The 22,074-nt window shown below is 37.3% G+C and overlaps 1 protein-coding gene across 1 annotated transcript in view; it reads left to right on the top strand.

The window, feature by feature from the left end:
* plxna1a (plexin A1a) overlaps positions 1–22,074 on the top strand; it is a 519,677-nt gene that overhangs the window by 434,842 nt on the left and 62,761 nt on the right. Inside the window, exons 18-20 of the mRNA XM_055165879.1 lie at positions 4,458–4,551; positions 8,060–8,296; positions 15,954–16,097. Coding sequence (XP_055021854.1) covers positions 4,458–4,551; positions 8,060–8,296; positions 15,954–16,097 — 475 coding nt within the window. The remainder of the gene's footprint in view (positions 1–4,457; positions 4,552–8,059; positions 8,297–15,953; positions 16,098–22,074) is intronic.

The raw sequence follows: 22,074 nt of genomic DNA, 5'->3' as shown, positions 1-22,074 counted from the left end.
TACTCGGGGTAACTAGCGAGATGAACAGGTTTGACGTGTGTGTCTCGGAAAGGTTTCAATTTAGAAAGTTCGTGTTTCTCCAGCAACTTTTGTGGTATGGTTAGCTAACAAGGTTTATCTGGAAGGGGATACTTTTGGAGTTGTGTGGTGTCAGGTTGGGTTTGCAATTAGAAAGAGTTTTCTCAATAGCAAACTTAAAACTTTGGCTAAAAAAAGTGTAGTGAATATTTTATCATTAATGTTATCGCTCATTGGTCCAGAGGTGTTTCATATATAGTAGTGTTTCCTCGATACAAACATTTCACACTTGATTTCTACGCTCTTAAATACTCTTTATTTAGACAATAGAATGTGATTTTCTACAGTAAATCATAGCACTTTCTTTTATATTACCATGTGGCCTTAGTGATTCCATACTAGTCTGTGTAGTTTTTATACATGTTTCATTCGAGGTTCATTTCTGTCCTGTGAATGTAACGTTTTTAGTATGGATTAGTGTCTGATTTTCATTTCTATTGATAAGACTAGTGTGTAGTACAAAGGACTTCAGATGTTGTATTTAGGACAAGGTTATTCAGATGAAAATGTTTCATATCTAACCTAAAAGGATGTGTTCATTTTGAAAAAGGAATTACGCAGTGGACTGTGAGAAGAGAAAGCTTTTCAATTTAAAGGTGCATTGTGTAACATTTTAGTGGTGGTTTGTCTCCATGGAGATGTTATCTCTTTATGTGGAATGTTTGCATTATTGCTCCAAATCCCTTGAAAAAAATGCATACTTCCTGTGAGCGACCTGTTTAATTTATTTCTCTGTATTTATTAATGTCTTGTCATGTCTTAGCATAGATGTGTACTTGGGAAAAAATCAAACCATCGTAAAATATAATTTGTGTGACTCATTGTGAATTGTCCAGAGACACGCATGCCCAAGCATGATGATCACACCATCACAGGGAAGAGAGGAGGAGAGGAAAGAGGAGAGGGAAGTGTGATATGAGTGAGCAGGGATGGGGATATTCCATTCAGGACAGAGACAGCACTTCAAAAATAAATCACTGTCAAGAGCACTCATGTGGGACTGAGGGGAGGCCGGGAGAGGAGAGATGGAGGAAGGAGATTTTAGACAGAAATATTCAGAACATTCTCCCAAACCTGCTTGAGTAAATACAGCTGCTTGGTAAGAGGCTACAGGTAACTTCAGCAGGTGGCACTTTACCTGCATGAATCCATGGAAATTGACTGTTAAAACTATTTCTTGGTTTCAGTTATAACAGTTTGATGGTTCTGACATTGCAGCGGCCCTCTGTTGTAGTAACAACGCAATCTGAATGAAAATCTTACATATTTTGAACGGGGAAAGGTCATCACAAAATCTTTCACATGAGGAAGGAATCAATTGGCTGACACCCAGAAATACTTTGGAACCTTCTCCATGGAAATCAGAAAAATCATGCTGTACTAAAGGGACAACATTTCCATGGAGATAAGCAGGAGGAGGCCCTTCTTCAGGACAAATAAAAGTCAGGTTTATGGAGATGCAAGCCCACTCAGAGTCAGGACACACAGTCTAATCTGCTTTCTGTGAGGCAGGAGCTAACCTGATAAACATTCATATCTATGTGAGTATGCAGATTTGCTTGTTAAGTCTATAGTCTGTCCCCAAATGCCCGTCCTCTGCAAATGTATGCAGTAGATGTTTCTGATAGGCTGAAACGTCCCTGATATTGTATAGATTATATCACTGTACAGATCTAACACATCCAATAATTGCAGAAAGCATGTCCGCCTCTGGTAAAGCTTTCATTTACATCTCAGAGGAGACAAGATAAAAATAAAGCTATAGACAAATTTTTGATCACATCATTTTAACATTTCGAGAAAGTTTTGTTATTGGTTACGTAAGTGCATTTCGGTCCTTGAAATGCTAAGAATCGTGTTATGTAAAGAGCACGCAGCATGATAGAATGAAAGGTGAAAGTCTGTTTAGTGAAAATGAAATCTATTTTCTTAACACCTGTGCGCCTCCTCCTCACCAAATGTCCAGACAGAAAAGATATTAACACGCCCATGCACCAATGGGAGTATTTTTCTCATCCCAGCATAACAATAGGGCACCATGCTGATAGAATTTGCACCTAAGTCCGACCATACTAAAGTTGAAAACACCAAAACTTGATAGCACTAAATTTCAGGCAATGCACCCTGGGTATTTTATAAAGAAAGAATAAAAAAAAAAAGGATAATGAAGTATCATAAAACATTTACTGCTTAAAATAATATATAAAAAAAAAAAACTAACTATAAAGTGTAGCAAAAATAAGGATAAACTTGACCCTACAAACTTTAAGTCAATATAATATAAACATAAAGCACATATATGCATACTGTTTGAATAATACACTGACAACTCAATTCTGAAATATTGTAATATCACCTCTTTATAGTACTACTATAGTAAAAAAAAATATAAAAAAATAAATAAAAATACATTTTGCATTTCAATTTTGCATTGCATGTTTAAAGCATTTTTTTTTTTTTTTTAATTTAGAAATTGAAACACCTATAAATACATGAATACGATAGTTGTGTTGATTGCCATACTGTGGAACATTCCAGGCAATGTAATAGCGTTTCCATGGAGACAAGCAGGTGGTGGACCATTGTAACTTTAATATAAAATTCTTGCCTGTCCTCTCACAATGTCATATGGACAAAACCTATTAGTAATTCCACTAACACCTAAAGGTTACTACAACATCTAACACTAATTATTGCCTTCTTTTTTTCATCCACCACTTTCAGATTCCAAATGCATTAAATTTACAGCTAAATGACAGCAAAAGTGAAAAAAATATAAAACAAACAAAATATATGAAAATATATGACTACATTAACTGAAAATTAATTGCCAGCTGAAATAGCGATAGACCATGACAAGCTTTAGAGAGAGGTCAGACAGGTATAAAATGAGAATAGTAAAATGTAGTCTGCTCCCAGGAGGTCAGATAAGGATTAGGACGACACCGTAAATCAAAAAGAAGTGAAGGAGAGAGCTGCTTCTTTTACAAGACTGGCTCCCATCGCAATATCCTCCCCAATAGAGGAGTTTTATTTCACTATAAGTCCTGAGTGTTAAACAGAGCAGGTGTGAGATGGGAATGGGGAAGTGGTTCAGTAAAGCAGTGCCAAAATGTTTAAAAATATCAGATGTGTGTAATGAAATGTCTCTAATACATGACCCGGATGTAAAGCTGTCTGCTATATATACATACATTTAAAGATGTTGTGTCTGATTTTTATGGTGTTAAAAACATGGGAAACAGAACTACTTCATTTTCATGGTTTGCAGTGGTCCATAGTTATTCCTCACTATCCTAATGCAATCCTAGAGTTTCAAATATTCACTGCAATGAATTTAAAGGTGCTTTTCACAAGTTTTAGAGGCTGGAATGGAGTTTTGTCATCACAGAAATGTTAACAACAACTGTCATGCTAATGTACACTTCCTGGTTCATGGATGATAAAACACTGTAACTAGATGCGAACAGCACACAGCTGTCTTATTCTTATCCTAAGAGCTGCTTTTACAGTATGTCTGTACTGAGAGTAATTTTGCTCAACTACATGGGGAAAATAGTACAGCTATCTAAAATGTGTATATTATATATATATAATATATATATATATAATATATATATATATATATATATATATATATATATATATATATACACACACACACACACACTAAATAGGGATGTAACAATATCCAAATCTCTCGGTAAGATATTATCAGGATATGCATCTCACGGTACGATATTTATTGCGATATGGGCTTATATAATTGTATATAGGACACTTTTTTGCTTTTAAAATATGTTCACAAGATTTTAGTGTGAATTATTACTGTCATAATTCCAAGAATTCAAGTAAAAACATATTTCTTCATGTTGTCTGGTCTGAAATGAATCATGGGATATGTAGTTCCCTATTAGCTGTTGGTACTATAAAAAAATGCATTTAAGCAAAGGAACTTGCAATTCGATATATTGTGACGCTCCATGGTATTATTGTGAGACTTTTGACAATACGATGTCACGATATTTCAGTTATTGTTACATCCCTAATACTTAATATACTTAAATTTGTCTTTAAATTTATTGCATTTGCTTATAGTGTGCAACCAAAGCACATATGGTTGTGGTGTCCTAAAAAGTGGTGTAACCCCTTAAGGACAGCTGGTTGGGACAGGAAGGACATCAGGCATAAATTCTGATAAATCACCATGCAGCTGGTTCAGTGTGTCCACGTAGTCCAAGTAGTAGCTAAAAGTGGTTTAGTTAAATATAACTGTAAATATAGAGAACACATTGCCGTACTGTACAGACTTCATTGCAGGATATGGCTTGACATGGTAACAAAACGATCATGTGAAAATGTCCCATCTTCTTTTACAGTGGTGGTACTCTGCTGACCGTGAGTGGAACCAATCTGGCAACCATCAGGGAGCCGAAGATCAGGGCCAAGTATGGACAGGCCGAATCATTCCACGTGAGTATACTCCAAACAGCCCATCTCATAAATTTGCTTTCACTGCGTGTAAAAACAGGGCAACCATTTTTTTTGTTTTTAGCTATAATATTGTAGCCTCATACATGTTTCAGTAATCCATTTTTTTTTTTTTTACTAAATCTTCCTCTCCAGAGCTCAAACTTAAAGTACATACACTTTCACCATATTATGTCATTACTCCATTACCTTTTGCTGCGTAGTTTTTTGAGAGCCACAATTATGTAAACTTCATGCAAACTAATTTACTGCAATTCTAGGGCCCTCTGCTGGCAGCATTAGGATTCATTCACTCGACAGTAGGCGGGTACTTTTTTTTTTATTTAAGCAATCGCTGCTATTTCGTAGTGACGTATATAATGCGCCAAGTCTCATGGGAAAAAGAGCAATAACGCCTTTCCCCTTGATAATTCATCCAACATTCTCTTTGTTCTGGCTTTAAATCCTCGATCCCAGGAATTGTTGCCAACACAGAATGTATGGCTTCGTCCACATCCATCTCGACCGCTTTGTCTACCGTTGAGCTGTACTACAAAAGGGACCCAGACAGGTGCTTGAGTTTGACATCATGGCTTCACAGCTCTTCGCTGATTGGCCTGTGTGCGCTCTACAACTTCCGGGGTTCTTGCAAACCGTCTAGTGTATTTCGATTCCTGACCTACTCGCTGGAGAGAAATTAAATTGAGCGGAAGCACTAGGTGGCGCCAGTCTGGCTACTGTATATCAGCATGAATCCTGAAAAAATCGCTGTATCTGATATTGGCTTCCAAATATCAGTTCAAACTATATCCTGACTGGAAGTATAAATTGATGTAATAAGAGTGTTAACATAACTCATAGTTGGCCCAGAAAGTCTCACAGCGTTAGAATTTGTACTTATACAAAACTGATTTGAAGGTATGGATCATTTTTTGGGCTTAAAGGAAATAAATGCTGTTTTCACTGTCAGATCTGGTACTGGTTGATATCAGAGATTGACAGACGCTTAAACCCATAGCACTGAAATCGGTATCGGAACTAAAAAATATGGATTGGTGCTTCTCTAATCTTAAATAACCCTGTAGTGATTTTCAGATTCTTTTATAATCTAAGGGCCAGTGTTTCATTTGCACTTTGCCATGAAATATGCAAAACATAAAAGCTTAAAACACATTGACCTAGACCTGAGTGATGTTGATGTGATCTGAAACACTCAACTGGAAACACAGAGGCTAACACAAACTAAATCCCGAACAATGCACATAGCAGCTAACCTTTTACAAAACCATGAACTGTCCCTTTAAGAATGTTCCGAGTGCGTGGAGCAGAGGAGGTGGTAGACAGGCAGTCACACTACCTGGGGCCAGAACTGTTGAAATGTCAACGCTGTGCACAAGTGTCTCCAATAAAGAGTGTCAGCAGCACTAAGACAGAGATGTGAGGGCTTTTATTAGCTGCACTGTTTACACACCTCTCCTCTGTCTCCTGCGCTCGTACTGGAGCTTAGGAACGCAGTGTGGAGCAGGACTAAGCCGATACAACTACCTATGTTCTGTTACTGACGCATTTGATTGTCTGTTTGTACTGACTGACTTGCAGTTGTGAGGATTAATTCAAATGGTGTGATAATGTAGTACTCGTAAATGAACAGATCGTGAAGCTGGAGGTTGATTTATTGAGAACATGTTGAATTTAACAATACTAGTACATGCAATTTATTATAAAACATTAAGTTCAGTCATAGGTGAATGAGTATGAAAAAAAGAAAAATAGAAAAACAGAAAAACATAAGATGATTATATGAGACATGGTAAAAAATGTACTGCTAAGAATTTTATAGCACATTTAGTTAAATTTAGTTTATTTTCTTCGGTCAATTAAAATCCGTATATCATTCGTTCATTCGTTTTTCAATATAAAACCAAAAATAAGAAAACGAAACAACTGTTTTCTTCATTATTTCTCCAAAACCAAAGTGAAGTAAATTGATAACTATTCATTTTTTTTTCAGTTTTCGATTTTGTGTTTAAATGAATAATGGAAAAAACAGATAGTAGCCGTTTCCCATTTCCGTGACTTAAATTGCGATCCCGGATTTTGCGGCGCATATGGACTGAACTAGGACTAAACCAGGTCCGACCAGACTGGAACCAGACCGAGACCAGACCAAGACTGAGTCCGGGACCAGGACTGAGACTGGAATGAGACCAGGACTGAAAATGGTTTAGTCCTGGTTTAGTCCTGGTTCATGGGGCGCAAAAGTCCAGCATCGCAGTTTAAGTCACGAAACCAGGAATTGAAAAACGAATGAACGAATGATACATGGATTAATTAACATAAGCATACGATGATTTAACACCAGAATTAAATGTCACTAAAGTTATGCTACAGACTGAAGGGTTTTAGACTGAAGTTTTAACACTTATTTTGCCTAATCTTATTAACATCTAGAACAGGATACGAGATGGCAGAACTATTTACAGAAAACAACACTTAAAATCATCTCTTATGAGTGCAGGAAATAATACATCATGTAGTAATAATAATAATTTCAAGTAATAATAATAATTTCAAGTAATAATAATAATTTCCAGCAATTATGGCAATGAAGATTACAATTGTGAGTTATGTTATATGTTTTAAAAAGTCAGAGTGTCCATTGTAAACAACTCCAGGAGCATTAACATTTGAAAGAAGACTGAAATAAGAACCGAAACTAATACAAGAGTCCCATGCATTTCAGAATATATTTGTAGAGGTGTTCTTCTCTCAAATAGAAAACACTCTGTTCCACCTTGTGATGTCATGTGGGAATACAGAAAGTGCTCCACTGTGCTCTTAAAATCCATACACCTTCACTAGAATCATTTGGTTAATTTCAGCTTTGGAATTGCCAATCTTTTCTAAACAAAAGGTAAAAGGTAGCTGTTAACTTGAAAACTCTCCCTCCATGACATTTTGAGAGCATTTTGAGCTTTGGATATGTAGGCAGATTAATAATGCAGGATTACTCAAACATGTGTGAATGAAACAAAACACAACTCCAGGTCTACTTTTGAGGAGGTTTATTCTAACATGATTTAAAGCTCACAAGAGTAAATTTTGCATTATATAGGAGAGGGGTTTCCAATGTGTTTCCTCCAGTGAGCTACTTGTATAAATCAAAAATGCCAGAGAGCTATCTATTTTAGCTGTCACAAAGAAACTGAGTATACATAAGAGCCTCTGCAAGCCTTAGACGGGGAACAGTTAGATGTCTATAAAACATAAACCATTATCCATTTAACAGTGCACAAAGTTAGGCATCAAAATGATACACTTTCAATGATAATTGATCAAATTTTACTTATTCAGCACCATACATAGAATTCAGAAATCCCTTGGGGAGCTGCCTTGGAGTGGGTGGAGAACTACTGGTACAGATTGGAGTCCCCTGATATAGGATCTTTAATACTATCTATATTATACACAGCAACTTTCATAACATTGTGTATCTCCCCTTCATTTACAGAACTGCACAGTCTACAACAACTCAGTTATGGTGTGCCTGGCTCCCTCCGTGGCCGATTCCGAGTTGGGATTCGCAGAGACCGGCACAGGTCCAGATGAGATTGGATTCTACATGGACAACGTGAACGCCTTGGTGGTGGTCAATGAGACTTTCAGCTACTACCCAGACCCCGTGTTTGAACCACTGAGCCCAACTGGGATACTGGAACTCAAGCCCACCTCTCCGCTCATCCTCAAGGTGAGAAATCGACATGAAAGTCCTGTCCGTACACACCACCTGCGGTTTCAGAGGCAAATATACACGATGTGAAGGAACGTCAATGATTCAACAAGATCTGAAAATGTTAGATGTATAATGATGAAGAGGATCTATAAAAGTGAGATTTTGTAAGTCAAAATTGGCTTTGATGGGGAAACTGACTGGGAATCAAAAATTAAATAAGTAATGTTATGCTGCTTTACTTAGCTTGTAGCACTTTGCTATAAAGTTTGAAACACTGCACAATCTAACAGTCATGTAATTGAACAGCAAATTTACTGAAGAACATTTTGAGTGAATGTTTATTCGGACAGTAATGCACAGAACATGCATAGCAAATGTAAATACATAGATATAATACAAAAAATAAATGTCAAGCAGATTTGGGAGGAAGTAAATACTAAACCCCACACCTTTTTATCTGTTGTCAACATCAACACTCATTCTTTGAGTACTGTATTTTTCGGACTGTAAGGCGCACTTAAAGCCCTTTAATTTTCTCAAAAATCTACAGTGCGCTTTATAATACGGTGAGTCTTATGTATTAATTTTAGTTGTGCTTACTGACCTTGAACCACTTTTATGTGGTACACGGTGCTCAAAAGTCTGTCAAAATGTTTTAGTACAACTTTGGTAAACTGATGAAACCACACCACTTGATGGATTGTCAGAGCATTACAGCCACTGTAGTTAGGAGCCTTCGCCGAATAATATACATTTAACAAGACAGGGAGACAAAGCCGGGCGAGTTGTGCCATGATCTGCCAATGGATGCCTGGGCTAAGGTGTCCATCTCAAGTGTTGTCTGAGCTTTCATGAAGGCCAGAATCATCACGGAACAGCTAAGTAACAGCTACGAGACTGACTCAATAATGACAAGAGGGATCTGTGCATGCTTGATGCCGAAATCTCCCAATAAAATTAAGTTTGATTTAACTGACTGTTTTGTTTCGCTTAATGCGCCTTATAATCCGGTGAGCCTTATAGACCGAAAAATACAGTAATAGGAAAATTCAGATAGTTTTACGTTAAATCTGGAATTCTAGTAGTAATAAAAGTAGTAATAATGATCTACATCTGGAATTCTTTTTGCATTTACAGCATATAGTACCTATAGGCTGTCAATCTAACCAAATTTGAATCAGTGTTCGATGATAGTTGACAATGCTTTGAACTACAGCAATAGGGCAAAAAAATCACTTATTTTTTTCCATATAATGATCATGATTTTTTTCTTTTTTGCTTGAACAAAATGAAAATGTCTTTCAGTATTGACTTAATATACATACACAATACAGATTTTTAATGAGTGCCATACAACATAAAAATGTGTAAAATTTCTTCTTTTACTGACAGAAGTTTAGCTGTAGAACTTTCAGTCAAAATTTTATTTGATTTAATTGATTGACGATCTCGATAAAAATTTGATTGCCGTCCCAGCCCTACTGTGTACTTTGAACATGGTTGACGAAAATATGCAGTATACAGTTCCAAATACTGATATAAGATTCTACTCATTGTGCAATCATCTTACTAAACTATAAATTCAAAATGTATATAACCAATTACTCATCCAGTTCAATGCCAAAGTATTGATCGATTGTTGGCGTGATTTTCTGCCCACGCAGGTACCTAGCTAAATATTTCATTCTGAACTCCACTCCCGCCTCGCGCTTGTTTTTCTCTGGCACCTTCTTCACTTTCAAGTCCAAACATATCGAACCTATTTTGTATTTATAATGGCCGAACGCCCCCAAACACATGCACCCATATGGCTCCTTCTCCTCGCACTTCTGACCACACTCCAGCCTGTTTACAAGGTCTATATGCTCTTGGGTTGAGTTTTATAATTGAAAGTTCTCACCTTCCAAGGCCGATGTTTGTCCTTCAGTCACTTCTTTAACCACTTTGTTTATTCGCCGCAGCCTGAAGCCCACTTAAATAACTCTTTTCAGTTTATGTAATTAATTTCCTCGTGCTATCGGGCACCGTGAAGGTAGTCTAACATAAGCTTTTGTTAATGTGTATTCCTATTCAGAGCTATTGGACACTCTAAAGCCCACGTTTATGTAAATATATGTATGAATATATATATATATATATATATATATATATATATATATATATATATATATATATATATATAGTTGGCGTTTTTTTCTTTCTTGGATCTGTATGTTTTTTCTTCATGTCCTTGTATTTTTCATTTTGTACTAAATATAAAGATGAACAATTCTCTTTCCACAGTTACATTTTAAATAGAGTTGCTAAACTGAGCAGTACCTGGAGGACTAAAGTGGAGAGTGAGGGGCTGCGTTTAGAGGTATAAAGAACAGTGTGATTGGCTGAACATGTGTCGCTGTAGATGTTTTCATCGGTGATCATCTGGGCTCTGTTTATGTGATCAAGACATTTCGGCTCCTATCCAGAAGCCATTTTCACTGATGAAACCTCTACATTGAATCACTTCCGGATAAATGAAGCATTACAGAGTCTCTAATCAGAAACACATGGCTGTAATCAGGGAAGTTCTCCGTGATGTCACAAACTACTCTAAATTACAGAGACCACTGAAGACCGTACAAACTTAGATCTAGGCCTTTTGTGAACAGAAAGCTGCAGATTTAATGCCACCATATCATATACAGAGTTAAGAAGCAAAAAAAGAGAAAGTTGATTTAGTGTTTATACTGAAACTTTATTTCTTTTCTTGATTCCAAATAGTTCATATGTGTTCTAATATAAAATAAATAGATATGCATAGTGAGCAATTATTACAATAAAGCAATTACTCACTTTCATCTAAGTATAGATGTGGCAAAAGGAGAAATTCAATTTGTCTACTGGACAAAAGTTTATTTGGATTTACATTTCGCATAATTGGTGCTTTCACACCTCTGGACCTGACCTGGTTATTCCCATTTTGATTTAGGTTTGAGGATGGAGTTGTAAATAGGAGATAGGTGGTGTCTGAGGCCTCCATTTCTGTTTAAGGAAGGATTTTCTTTCTTAACAAAAATTGCTTCTTTACCTCCCCTCTCAAACCAATTATTTTCTCTGACTAAGATCTGTACCTCACTGTTACTAACTAATATGACCCCACACTCAGTACAGCTCAATAGGCCTAGCTAATTAACAGAAACTATAAACAAGTAGGGTGTTAGTTTCATTGTAGTTAGCTCCTCCCTTCGGACACAGTGTCCACCAGCATCTGACCAGAACTGAGGAAGGAGGTTGGATGAGCTGCAAAACATATTTGACCAAATAAACCTTTGTCCAGTTGACAAATTAAATTTCTTCTTTTGCCATGTATTCTACCTGGACGACTGAGGGATTGTACACATATCTCAGTATAAACATTAAGTGTTAATCGTTCACGATTTATAATTACATTTTACATTACATAATTACATTTTTATAATTTTTTAAATACATTTTTAACATTATTGCATATGTTATTGCAATAATAGTACTCCTTAATCCAGTAAATGTTGATTCATACCCAATTAATCCAATCTCACAAGCATTACAGCAATTTATTTTTATTTTTTTACTTTCTGTATTTATTAGCACAAAAGAGCCACTATATTAGTGTAGAACTAACCCAGGTTGGTGTTAAGATAAAAGAAGGTATAATACAGTAGCTTCTTTAATTTACTTCACCACAAAGCTTGCGGCCATGTTATTTGCGAACAGTTAGCATGCAGAAATCGAGAGAAAATAATTATACGGATATAAAGGCTATCTCGCTCCATTCCTCCAGCCCCCCACCTCGGACCCCTACCCTCGCCCCCAAACACATAAGCTGCCTGCGTAGCTGTGTAAATCTCCCTTTCATTCCTGTACGGAGCGCACCTGACGCCTGAGATTGGAAATTAATTGCGTGGCGAGAATCCTCCAGAACGGCTCTCCCCTTTAATAAATTGCATTTTTTCGTCCATCTCATCAGTGCTTCCAACAAGCCAAGCAGGAGATTTGACAATTACCCAGAAGCTCGCTGCTAATAAATGATCATTTAGGAAATAAATGGCAGTGGTTACGCTGCTTTCAATCTTTCCATGGCAATAAACATGCTCCCGTGCGCAGGAAAATTGATTGTGTAAAATGTATACGTGACAATAGAGTCTTCAGGCCTCTTATACGTTGGTTTGGATGGTTTAGACCTTTGACAAAGCAAGACCACAACTTCAACAAGAATCACTAGTTCTTGCTTTTTAGTTTTGTGTATTTGTATTTGCAGCCACATCTTTTTCATGTAATGGACCCAACTGTAGTTCAGATCGTAGAGCGTTTGTCTACTGAAGGTTGATGGTCCAAATCCAGCTCTCGACATAAACATAATCGGTTGAGCGGTCAGATCCGGTCACCCACAGGTTGGCGATGCAATTCCAGCTCCCATAGTTGTCACACAGGTGTCGTTGTGTTCTTGGGCAAGACACTTAACGCCCCACGCCCCCAGTGTCTGCGTACGCTAGTGAATTGTTTCCCTCAGGTGGGCTGCAAGAGATTTTTTTTGGGGGCTGCCTTGCCACTATCTGCATGTAGATCTGCAATACACAGTTGACACATGAGAGAGTGAGTGAATACCCTGTCCTCAGTAGGGCCAGTATTTCTACGCCTATTCCTTTCACTACTACATATATGTCTGAAATTGAATTTTTTGTGCTCACCAAACTGAAGGCAAAGCACAGAAACAGACTGAATGCTGTGCCTGATGTGCTGCTGCACTCTCCTCCTGCACCCCGGCCTGGAGCACGCTACAAAAATGCAGCTAGGCCCTCCTGTCTCATTAGTTTTGTATCATTTCTAATCTTTTTGTAATTATTTTATTGACTATTTTGTTCCAGTATTGCTGGTTCAATTGAATGTTGAAAACAAATGGGCTATATTTAATGTCCAAATAAGCGACTTATGGATCCTTTTATTGCTGGTTCACTTACTGTTTTTCATTGTTTAACACTTGAGTAATACTAATTGTTCAGAAAGACTTGATCAGTAATGGTCAAATCCACCATTATTTTGTGATTTACAAATAATGTCTATTGACTTGGGTCACGAAGGTTTGTGACTTTTAAAACATGGTCCCCAGAAAAAAAGTAGGAAAATCCTGCACTAGTGTATGAAAGCGTGTGTGAATATGTGTGATTACATTGAGAGCCTTGAAGGTGGAAATAGATGCCATGTTGAGGACTTTAAGATACAATATAAATTCTTTAACCAACATTCTTACAACCAAAAGTACATTATAAAATATTTTGTTTTCAATTGCTTATTTAATTCCAGTTGGTTTGTCCACATCACTGGATCGAACAAAAAATAAATAAATCAAACAACTGAAAGAAATATGAACAAAAATAACACATTTTATTTTTCAAAACTATTTTGATTACAAATTGCATAAAACATTATTCTCCTATTAGTGAGACAGACTACATGATTCAACATTTTTTTAATAGACAAAATGTTGTGTTTAATTGTTATGAGAACATATTTTTATTTTTTTTTCCAATAGCCCCAGCGGTTATTATTGCTGTCATTATTATTAGTTGCTGTTTTTTATGTGTTTATTTTAAGTTTTAAAATTTTCTTGCCCAAAGTTTTATATTTTTAACAGCACGAACGCCAGCCATTTTGTTGTTGCAAATCGCAGAAGTGGCACCTCGAAGTGTCACAACAATAACGTACTGCAGTTTAATTCGCCGTTTTGTGCATCAGGTGTTCTTTTACCCTGCAATAAGTGAGAGACTTACCTCCCCACTGCCACCACTACCTCTTTTGTATGTTTTGATGTTGCCGACTGTCTCCTCTCCCCCCTCGCCTGTGTGGTACTGGCGGATTGGTGTTTACGGTAGCGACCTGTGGAGTCAGTTGGATTGAAGAGCCGAGTGCACCGGGTCCCCCTACTGGTAAAACAGCGGGGGGAATCGTCAGCTATCTCCTTCGCCGTTCCTGACGGCTTCAGCATCACTTCTCCTGGTCTCGTTTTGGCTTTGTGCGTGCTCCTCCCTCCCGCCGAGTTTTGTTTTCTCTCTGGTTTCCTTTTCATTACACCCCAAACGGAGGGAGCGTGTCCGATCGGAACAAGTGGGGTTGATATTGTTATGGAAAAGGGTGAGCGGAGTGGACAGATGTTTGAATAGGAGAGGTTTTCTACGTGGAGGCAAGCGAGGAAGAAGCAATTTGTTTTTGTTTGGCAGTAGCATTGTGTCAGTTGTATAGAGTTTGTTTTTTTCAACAGCCCGAAGCCTTGTGTAGTTTGTTTAGCTGCGTGATATGCATTATAATGTCTAAGTTTATTCTTAAGATATTTTATCTCAATCCTTGTTTTAAAGCGGGACTCTACACCAAAACTATCTGGTTCACTCTTCTAAATGCCATATTTTTTTGGATCTATGCACAAATTGACTATAGTTCATGTAGTAAAAGGTGCAATGCGTAACTTTTTCATAAGGGTTCTGTTACTTGTTTGTTTCCTTGCAGATAATATTTTTGGCCTGGAATGTTACATAGTATGGCATTAGTAAAACATGGATTCTATTCTACTCCTCTCCATAGAGCTAACTTGCAACTTCACTTTGGTTGCGTTCAAACTGGAGCCTGAATTGACCCATATCCAATTTTTTGGCCTGATAGTCTGAACGACACAGATCAGATTTTTTCAAATGCGAACCAGGCCACGTGGATATGTGGTCCTAAAACCGATACACATCCGATCTTTTGACATGCAACTTCAGTCTGAACGGACAGGTTGCATTCATCCGACCTACAAATATACACAAACGTTCTTCTTGTCATACGAAAATTGTGTATGAACTCCGCGTCAGTGAAGCCTCAAAGCACATAGCGCAATCCCACCACTCTGGGCTGCAACGCCACACCCACAAGTTTGTTTGTACGGACGTTGCTGTCACTACCCCAAAAAACGCCATGGCCCAAAACCTCGTCCATCTCCTTCTCAATCTCCTCCTTCAAATAAATAAGCTGTACATGTTTGGTCTCCAGTACGACAGCAACTTTAAAATGGCCAGGTGTTCAATGCGATGTCCATGTTTTGGCGACTTCTTTTGGTAAACACTGAACATGCTCACTGCCTGTGACATCATTGTGTCCTCCAGTGGGCATGTGGGACACTTTTGGGGTTTAAAGTTCACACTGGAGATCACATACAAATTGCATTTAATTGGAAATGTAAACAACCTCTCATTAAGCCCTGTTGATAGATTGATTTATTGCCATTCTGTGGAGCATTTTACGCATGCGAACAACATCTTCATTTTAGATAAGCAGGAGTTAAGTTGATATGATCTCATTTTCACAATATTTTATACGTATAGTTTGTAATGTTACTAGGCCTTCATTTTCTGTTGATTATGATACTTGCATTAGCAGTGAAACCACAGATCTGCTTCTCCAAAAATACTGCTGTTGTGGAGATCTAACCGGGGAAGGCATTTGTCTGTGACACTATCCAATCGTTATTTTAGATCACTGTTACAAACACCAAAACGGAAACAACTGGACAACAACATAGAGTCTTATCATTCACTGCAACATAGAAAAAGCTACAAGTGCTAACATCTTCTCTTACCTATGTCTGACTTTTATGTATTTATTTTTATTCTTTCTCTTGCTTTAGGGTCGTAACTTGATCCCGGCAGCCCCAGGGAACAATCGTCTGAACTACACGGTGCTGATCGGGGAGACGCCCTGTGTGCTCACTCTGTCTGAGAGCCAGCTGCTGTGCGAATGGCCCAACCTCACCGGACAGCACAAAGTCACGGTCAGTTACCCGCCTTATCTGTGGACGTGACCTTTGACCTGCGGGCACGGGGCTCAGGGAAGAGTTGTGTCGGTTTAGAGACTGTAAAACACTTGGAATTGTCTGCAGCTAATCTCTCCTTATCCGTTTACGATATAGTTGATGTTTACTGCAACTGTCAAGCTGTAATGAGGCTGCTATGAGTTGCATTGCCTTAACTGAATTACACATATGGCAACTGGGTATTAAACCACTCACTAATATGCTGTAGCAACGCACTAACAACACATATTTCATTAGTTAAGTGATACAAGCTTATGAAGGTGCTGTATTGCGCAAAATTTACTCTTGTGAGCTTTTAGATATGGTAGAATCGTTGTTACCTCCTTAAAAAACATACCAGTGTTTTGTTTCATTCACACATGTTTGAGTAACCCTCCATTATTAGTCTGTCAAAGATAGATAAGAAAATAGCATAATATGAGCCCTTTAAAGGAGACCTACTGTACTCTGGTCTTACCCAATGTGTCCCTCACATCATCACCTTATGAGCCTTAGCCTTGTGTCATTTCTGAACCATTTGCTGTGAAGAATTCATGCACACTCCAGTGCCTCTGTTCCAGGCTGCTGTTAAATATGGAAGGTCTCATTAACATGTTGATCTTTGCTGGCCTTTGGCGCGTTCAGGCACAAATTAAAGAGTTTACTTTTCTCACATAAGACGAGGAAAAGAAATTAAAATGTACAGGGATTTGAGGCACTTTGAGGTTAATCCGTTAAACTTACCACATTAGTTTACTCTACATCACTTTGTAAATATGCTGATGAATATTCAGTATTCAGTCTCTCACATTTGAGTTTAATACCAAGGAAAAGACCTGATATAAATTTTGATATCACAATGATTTTTTGACAATATAATGTATAATGTACAAAATAAGTTCTTTGTTACCCTGTGATCTTAAAATAGTTATATAGACTAAGAGTATTCTAAAACTATTCTGGAAATATCACATTTTGTCGTGTTGGTATGATTTTATTTTCAGTATTGATACTTCAAATGAATATCTAGTTGCGATACTAGATTTATTTTTGATTAATATCTGGGTATGTATATTTTAGACAACCCTAGTGTTGACTTAAACCCACAAATCCATTTTTCATGAGCTACATGAGATCTCAAATAAACATACACATTATGAGAGAGTCAAAACTTGCTTTGAAAAAGTTGTACTGATAGGCAGAAGGATCCGAGGCACGCTGAGCAATTATATAAAAGTAATTTGTTGTGGTTATTTTAATTGCTATTATGGTTTCACTTATGTTACATGTTCCATTGTATAAGAATTTGAATCTTTACTTGCTCCCCCAAAAAACATAAAATAAAAACGATAAAATGTATTACAAGACTGAACGCCTTGTAATGAAGGACTTTTATATAGGAATTCTGTATAACTTTTTAAAGACAAGTTTTGTCTCTCTCTCAATATACATTTATGTCCTCGCAGAGCACTGAGCATTTTTGCAGATTGGTAGACATTTTCTGACCCACTGAAGCATTCACTTCTTTACTTAAACATGCACAGTGTTGATTGATTATAACACATGATTGCTGCAATCTGGATACACCTACACTCTGGAGGACTGTGTTTTGGTCTTTCTTGATGCTGTTGTAAGTTGTGCATGTGAAACTCAATCACTGTCAGCAGTTTTGCCTTCTGCTCTTTTCCCACTCGGCAAACATCAAAATACAGTATTATTGTCATAGATCACTGTGCAAAAGCCCTGGGTTATTTTAAATGGGCATTCATTGATCTTACAACAAGAAGTTTACAAACAGGCAATGGAACGTTAGGAAAAGCAATTCCACTCTGTAGCCCTGAGGAGTTGGCTTTTTAATATGACAACAACCATTTTTAGTATTTCTGAAAATATTCAAATAAGGGCATTAAAAGTCTATCCCTAAATGACAGATATGTGCATTTGAGTCAATGTTCTGATAGACTCAACCTGAATCACTCCAATAAACTGAATGTGCACTTTGTGAATTTTCTGAAGAGGACTAAGGGAGTGTGACGTCACTTATAGCATTCGGCACCTCTCAAATGAAGGTCACGAGGCTAGCAGTGATAGGAGCAAATCTGGAGCTGAGTTCCATATTAGGAAACGGAATGGATTTACAAACAAAAAAAAAACACCAGTATCTTGTAGAGCCACTCTTTTTCACGGACAAAATTTCAAAAACTTTCCATGATTTTTCATAACCTAAAGTGAGTTTTACATGACTTTCCAGCACCCTACATGTGTAGAATTGATCATACTTTTAGGGCTAAATGTGAAATGTTAACAATTTTCCACTCACCTTATGGTTATGGTATTATAGTTTTTTAATATCCAAATACTGTCAATGCATTTATTGTCGTCTCTTTTAAACAAAAGGCGTATATGTCCGGAAATAATCATAATAGCCTAATGTGTGAAAATTGTGTACGTTTTTTTGGTCGAATACGATGAGCTGCAAAACGTATTTGACCAAATACACTTTTATTCAGTCGACAAACTAAATTTCTCCTTTGCCATAATAGCCTAATAATAACTTAACAGAACACTAGTTGCATGAAAGAGATACTAAAATTCCATGACTTTTCCAGGATTTCCTTGAACGTGGGAACCCTGAGACAAACATTTTAAGTCCAAAATGTTTGCACTTCCTATTTGGAAGTAGATTAGCTATGTCCATGCAGTCTATGATGGGATCACATCTCTGTTGATCCAGTGTATAACTTCTAGTAGCGTCAATTTAATTCTTAGCTAATTCTTAAGCAATAACATCTCCAAGTAGACATTTGGGTGGTGGAGTCTTCAACAGAAGAAAGTTACACAGTGCCTCTTTAAATGAGCAGTACTGATTTTTTCCAACCATAACTTCTATTATATGAACCACTACAAACAAAAACTCACAAAAATAATAATCAAAAGCTCTTCTTCCACACTGGCATTTTAATATTGCATTGTTGGATAGCATTGTGCCGCCTTCTGGTTGGTCGTAAAGCTGCCAGTGAAGTCCTCACACTCAACAAGGTGCTTTATGGTAGTGGGACAAATGAACTGCAACATAATTAAAGTCAAGTCAATCGTCAGACAATTATCAGAGCCATTAATTCATTTTATGGGGCCACTCTTTACCTTGTCATGGCACCACTTCAGCATTGCAAAATTACTAAGAGGACGATTAAAACTGCACAATCAGAAACCATTGTGCTCAGCAGCTTGAACTAATGATAGCTCTGTTACACACATTAAATACAAAGCAAATATCGTTGTATCAGATAGACTTCTAATATTTGAAAAACGCTATTCAGTATTTGGGTATGTTGCCATTATTCTAGGTCTTAATTTTCAGTGAATTGGATTTTGATTCATGATTCATTCAGTTGCAGTTACATAAAGATACTTCTGATATCCTGCTGGCCTCTATGGAAGTTTTATTGTGTTGCCTAGAATGTTTCACAGCAAAGCATTAAAATTGTCTATCTCCATGGAGACATGAAGGCCACGCAACAAGACATAGTCACAGGTCAGATCTGTGGAAAGGCATATGAAAACACCTGCAATTGAATAAATGCAATATCTGGAAGTTTAATGCCATTCTGTGGAGCATTTCTGACAAAGCAATAACATCTCCATGGAGACAAACTGATGGCGTACCCTACTAAGTTACATTTGTTGATCCAAAAACTAGAAAAACTAGGCAACATATGTGCATTTAGATACGTATTATTCTTGTCAGGATTTGTTGTGCTACAAAGATGTGAAAATACAAAAGAAAAGCAAGACTAAAATATTTGGTCAATCCTTTTTTCTCAAGCAATCAGAAAGGAGTGGTTGGCACCCAGAAAGATCCTTCTCCTAGTCTGACCAGAATAGGAATACCTAGTCAAAGTCTTAGCATAACTTTGTGCACTATACCAGACATGGGGCGGACACTCCAAACTCCATACTGAAAAGCCATGTTGTTTTGGAGTACCATATTTTTCAGGCTATAAGGTGCACTTAAAATGTTTAAATTTTCTCAAAAATCAACAGTGCACTTTATAATCCGGTGTGCCTTATGTCTTAATTCTGGTTGTACTTACTGACCTTGAACTGATTTTATGTGGTACACGGCACTCAAAATTCTGTCAAAATCACAGTTTTTTCAGAGCTTATGTGGTTTTAAGTTTTGTTTCTGTAAAATGTAAACAAATGTGTACAAGGTTGCATTAAACACATTATTACGTATATGTATATTTGAGTCCTCCTCGTAGGAAATAAAAAAAAATATATATATATATCCACCCACATTCACATTCATAATCCACATTCACCAACACAGGGAGGCAACACCGGGTGAATTACACCATGATCTGTCAATGGATCTTGGATGCCTGGGCTAAGAGATCAGTCTCAAGTGTCGTCTGTTTGTTTCGCTGTATGCGCCTTATAATCTGGTGAGCTTTATGTATGAAAATAGATGAGAGAATTCAACATTATTGCACCTTCTAATCTGAAAAAAATACAGTAATACATGAGAGTTCTCTTCTGTAAGGCATGCAACCTGATAATATCCATAGAAAGTATGCACTCTTGCAAAAAGATCAAATTACACGTCAGCTCTATGGAGAGGCAAGCTCACTTACAGTAAGAATGCATGTTTGTCAAGGTATTAACAAGATCACTTTAATGCTATTTAAAAATCATCTTTATCAGTTAAACAGGCTGCAGACCCTCTATTGGAGAAGTTTATAGTGTAAAATGGCTATTTAGGGATTAGAGACTAACAATTCTTTTTTGAAGACGTTTTGTAGGACGTTGTGAGGATCCGTTGAGGACTTTTCCACATTTAAAAGACATAATATTTTGATTTGAATAGCTTAATTGCTGTGGCTACGGAGGACGGTTGCCATAGCTTGGAAACCCATGAATAAATCCCAAGTATATTTTCTTTCATAAGCCAGGCCTCAGTCACCAGCCCGACTGTGTCCTGGAGTTACACAAAACATAAAAGAGCACATTAAAAATAGATTGGTTGGAGGTTTGCAGTTGATGCGCAGACACTAAGCTTGTCTGGGGGCACTAATCTAACGTCCCCTTCACTTTCTGATGTGCAAATATGGAACAACTTCGCCAAGCATCCAAACTCACGTCACATGTTTAGTCCCGTCTATTGCGTGGTATTGAAGCGTTGTCATGGGCCCGTCTCCATCTCCGCCCCCGTCCTGAGCTGTCACTGCTGTGTCACTGTGGGGCCAAGTGCAGCCGGAGCAGTGGAGCTGTCACTGCACCAGATCGTCTTATTCAGTCTGACACATGCACACTTTGAAATGCACAGAGGCTCTCCTGTAGCAGCTGTTCTGGGGAAGGTCACTAAGAGTCTCCATGCATCTGACAAAATCCAGGAAATGTAGTTTGGTTTTGTAATGTATGGTAATGATGGAGTGAATTGTTCTGTGCATGGGTTTCAGAAAGATGAAGTATTAGAGCAGTTGTTATAGTGATCAGCAACTGAAAACTAAATTATACATTGAAAAAGTCTTGTTGGTTTTGATGGGATGAATTGTTCTATCCGTGGGTTTCAAAACAGTGAGAAATTAAAGCAGTTGTCAAAGCGATTAACAATTTAAAACTAAAAATATTGTTTGTCTGCCTTGAAAAGTCTTGTAAAAAAACTGTATTACAAAGAAGCTGAAATAAATGAATACCAACAATATTGGATATAAAATTCCGTAAAGTTTGATTTATTTTTCATATCCTAAATTAGAATGAGCTTTTTGTAGATTTCCGTAAATCTGTCTGCAGTTTTCATGTATAAACTCAACAATAATACAAAATTTCTATTTACACTTTTCTTTGTAAATCAGAACAACTTGATGAAACTGATAAATGTTCCCACTCCTAATGTCTGTGTGGCATGGGAACAAGGCTCTGTAAGTCATTTCTGTTTATTTCACACTGACAG

Source organism: Boleophthalmus pectinirostris, unplaced genomic scaffold, assembly GCF_026225935.1.
Source record: "Boleophthalmus pectinirostris isolate CB_2022bp ecotype Guang Dong unplaced genomic scaffold, ASM2622593v1 HiC_scaffold_8, whole genome shotgun sequence".
In the NCBI taxonomy this organism is placed as follows: domain Eukaryota; kingdom Metazoa; phylum Chordata; class Actinopteri; order Gobiiformes; family Gobiidae; genus Boleophthalmus; species Boleophthalmus pectinirostris.
This window is presented reverse-complemented; position numbering and strand designations above follow the sequence as displayed.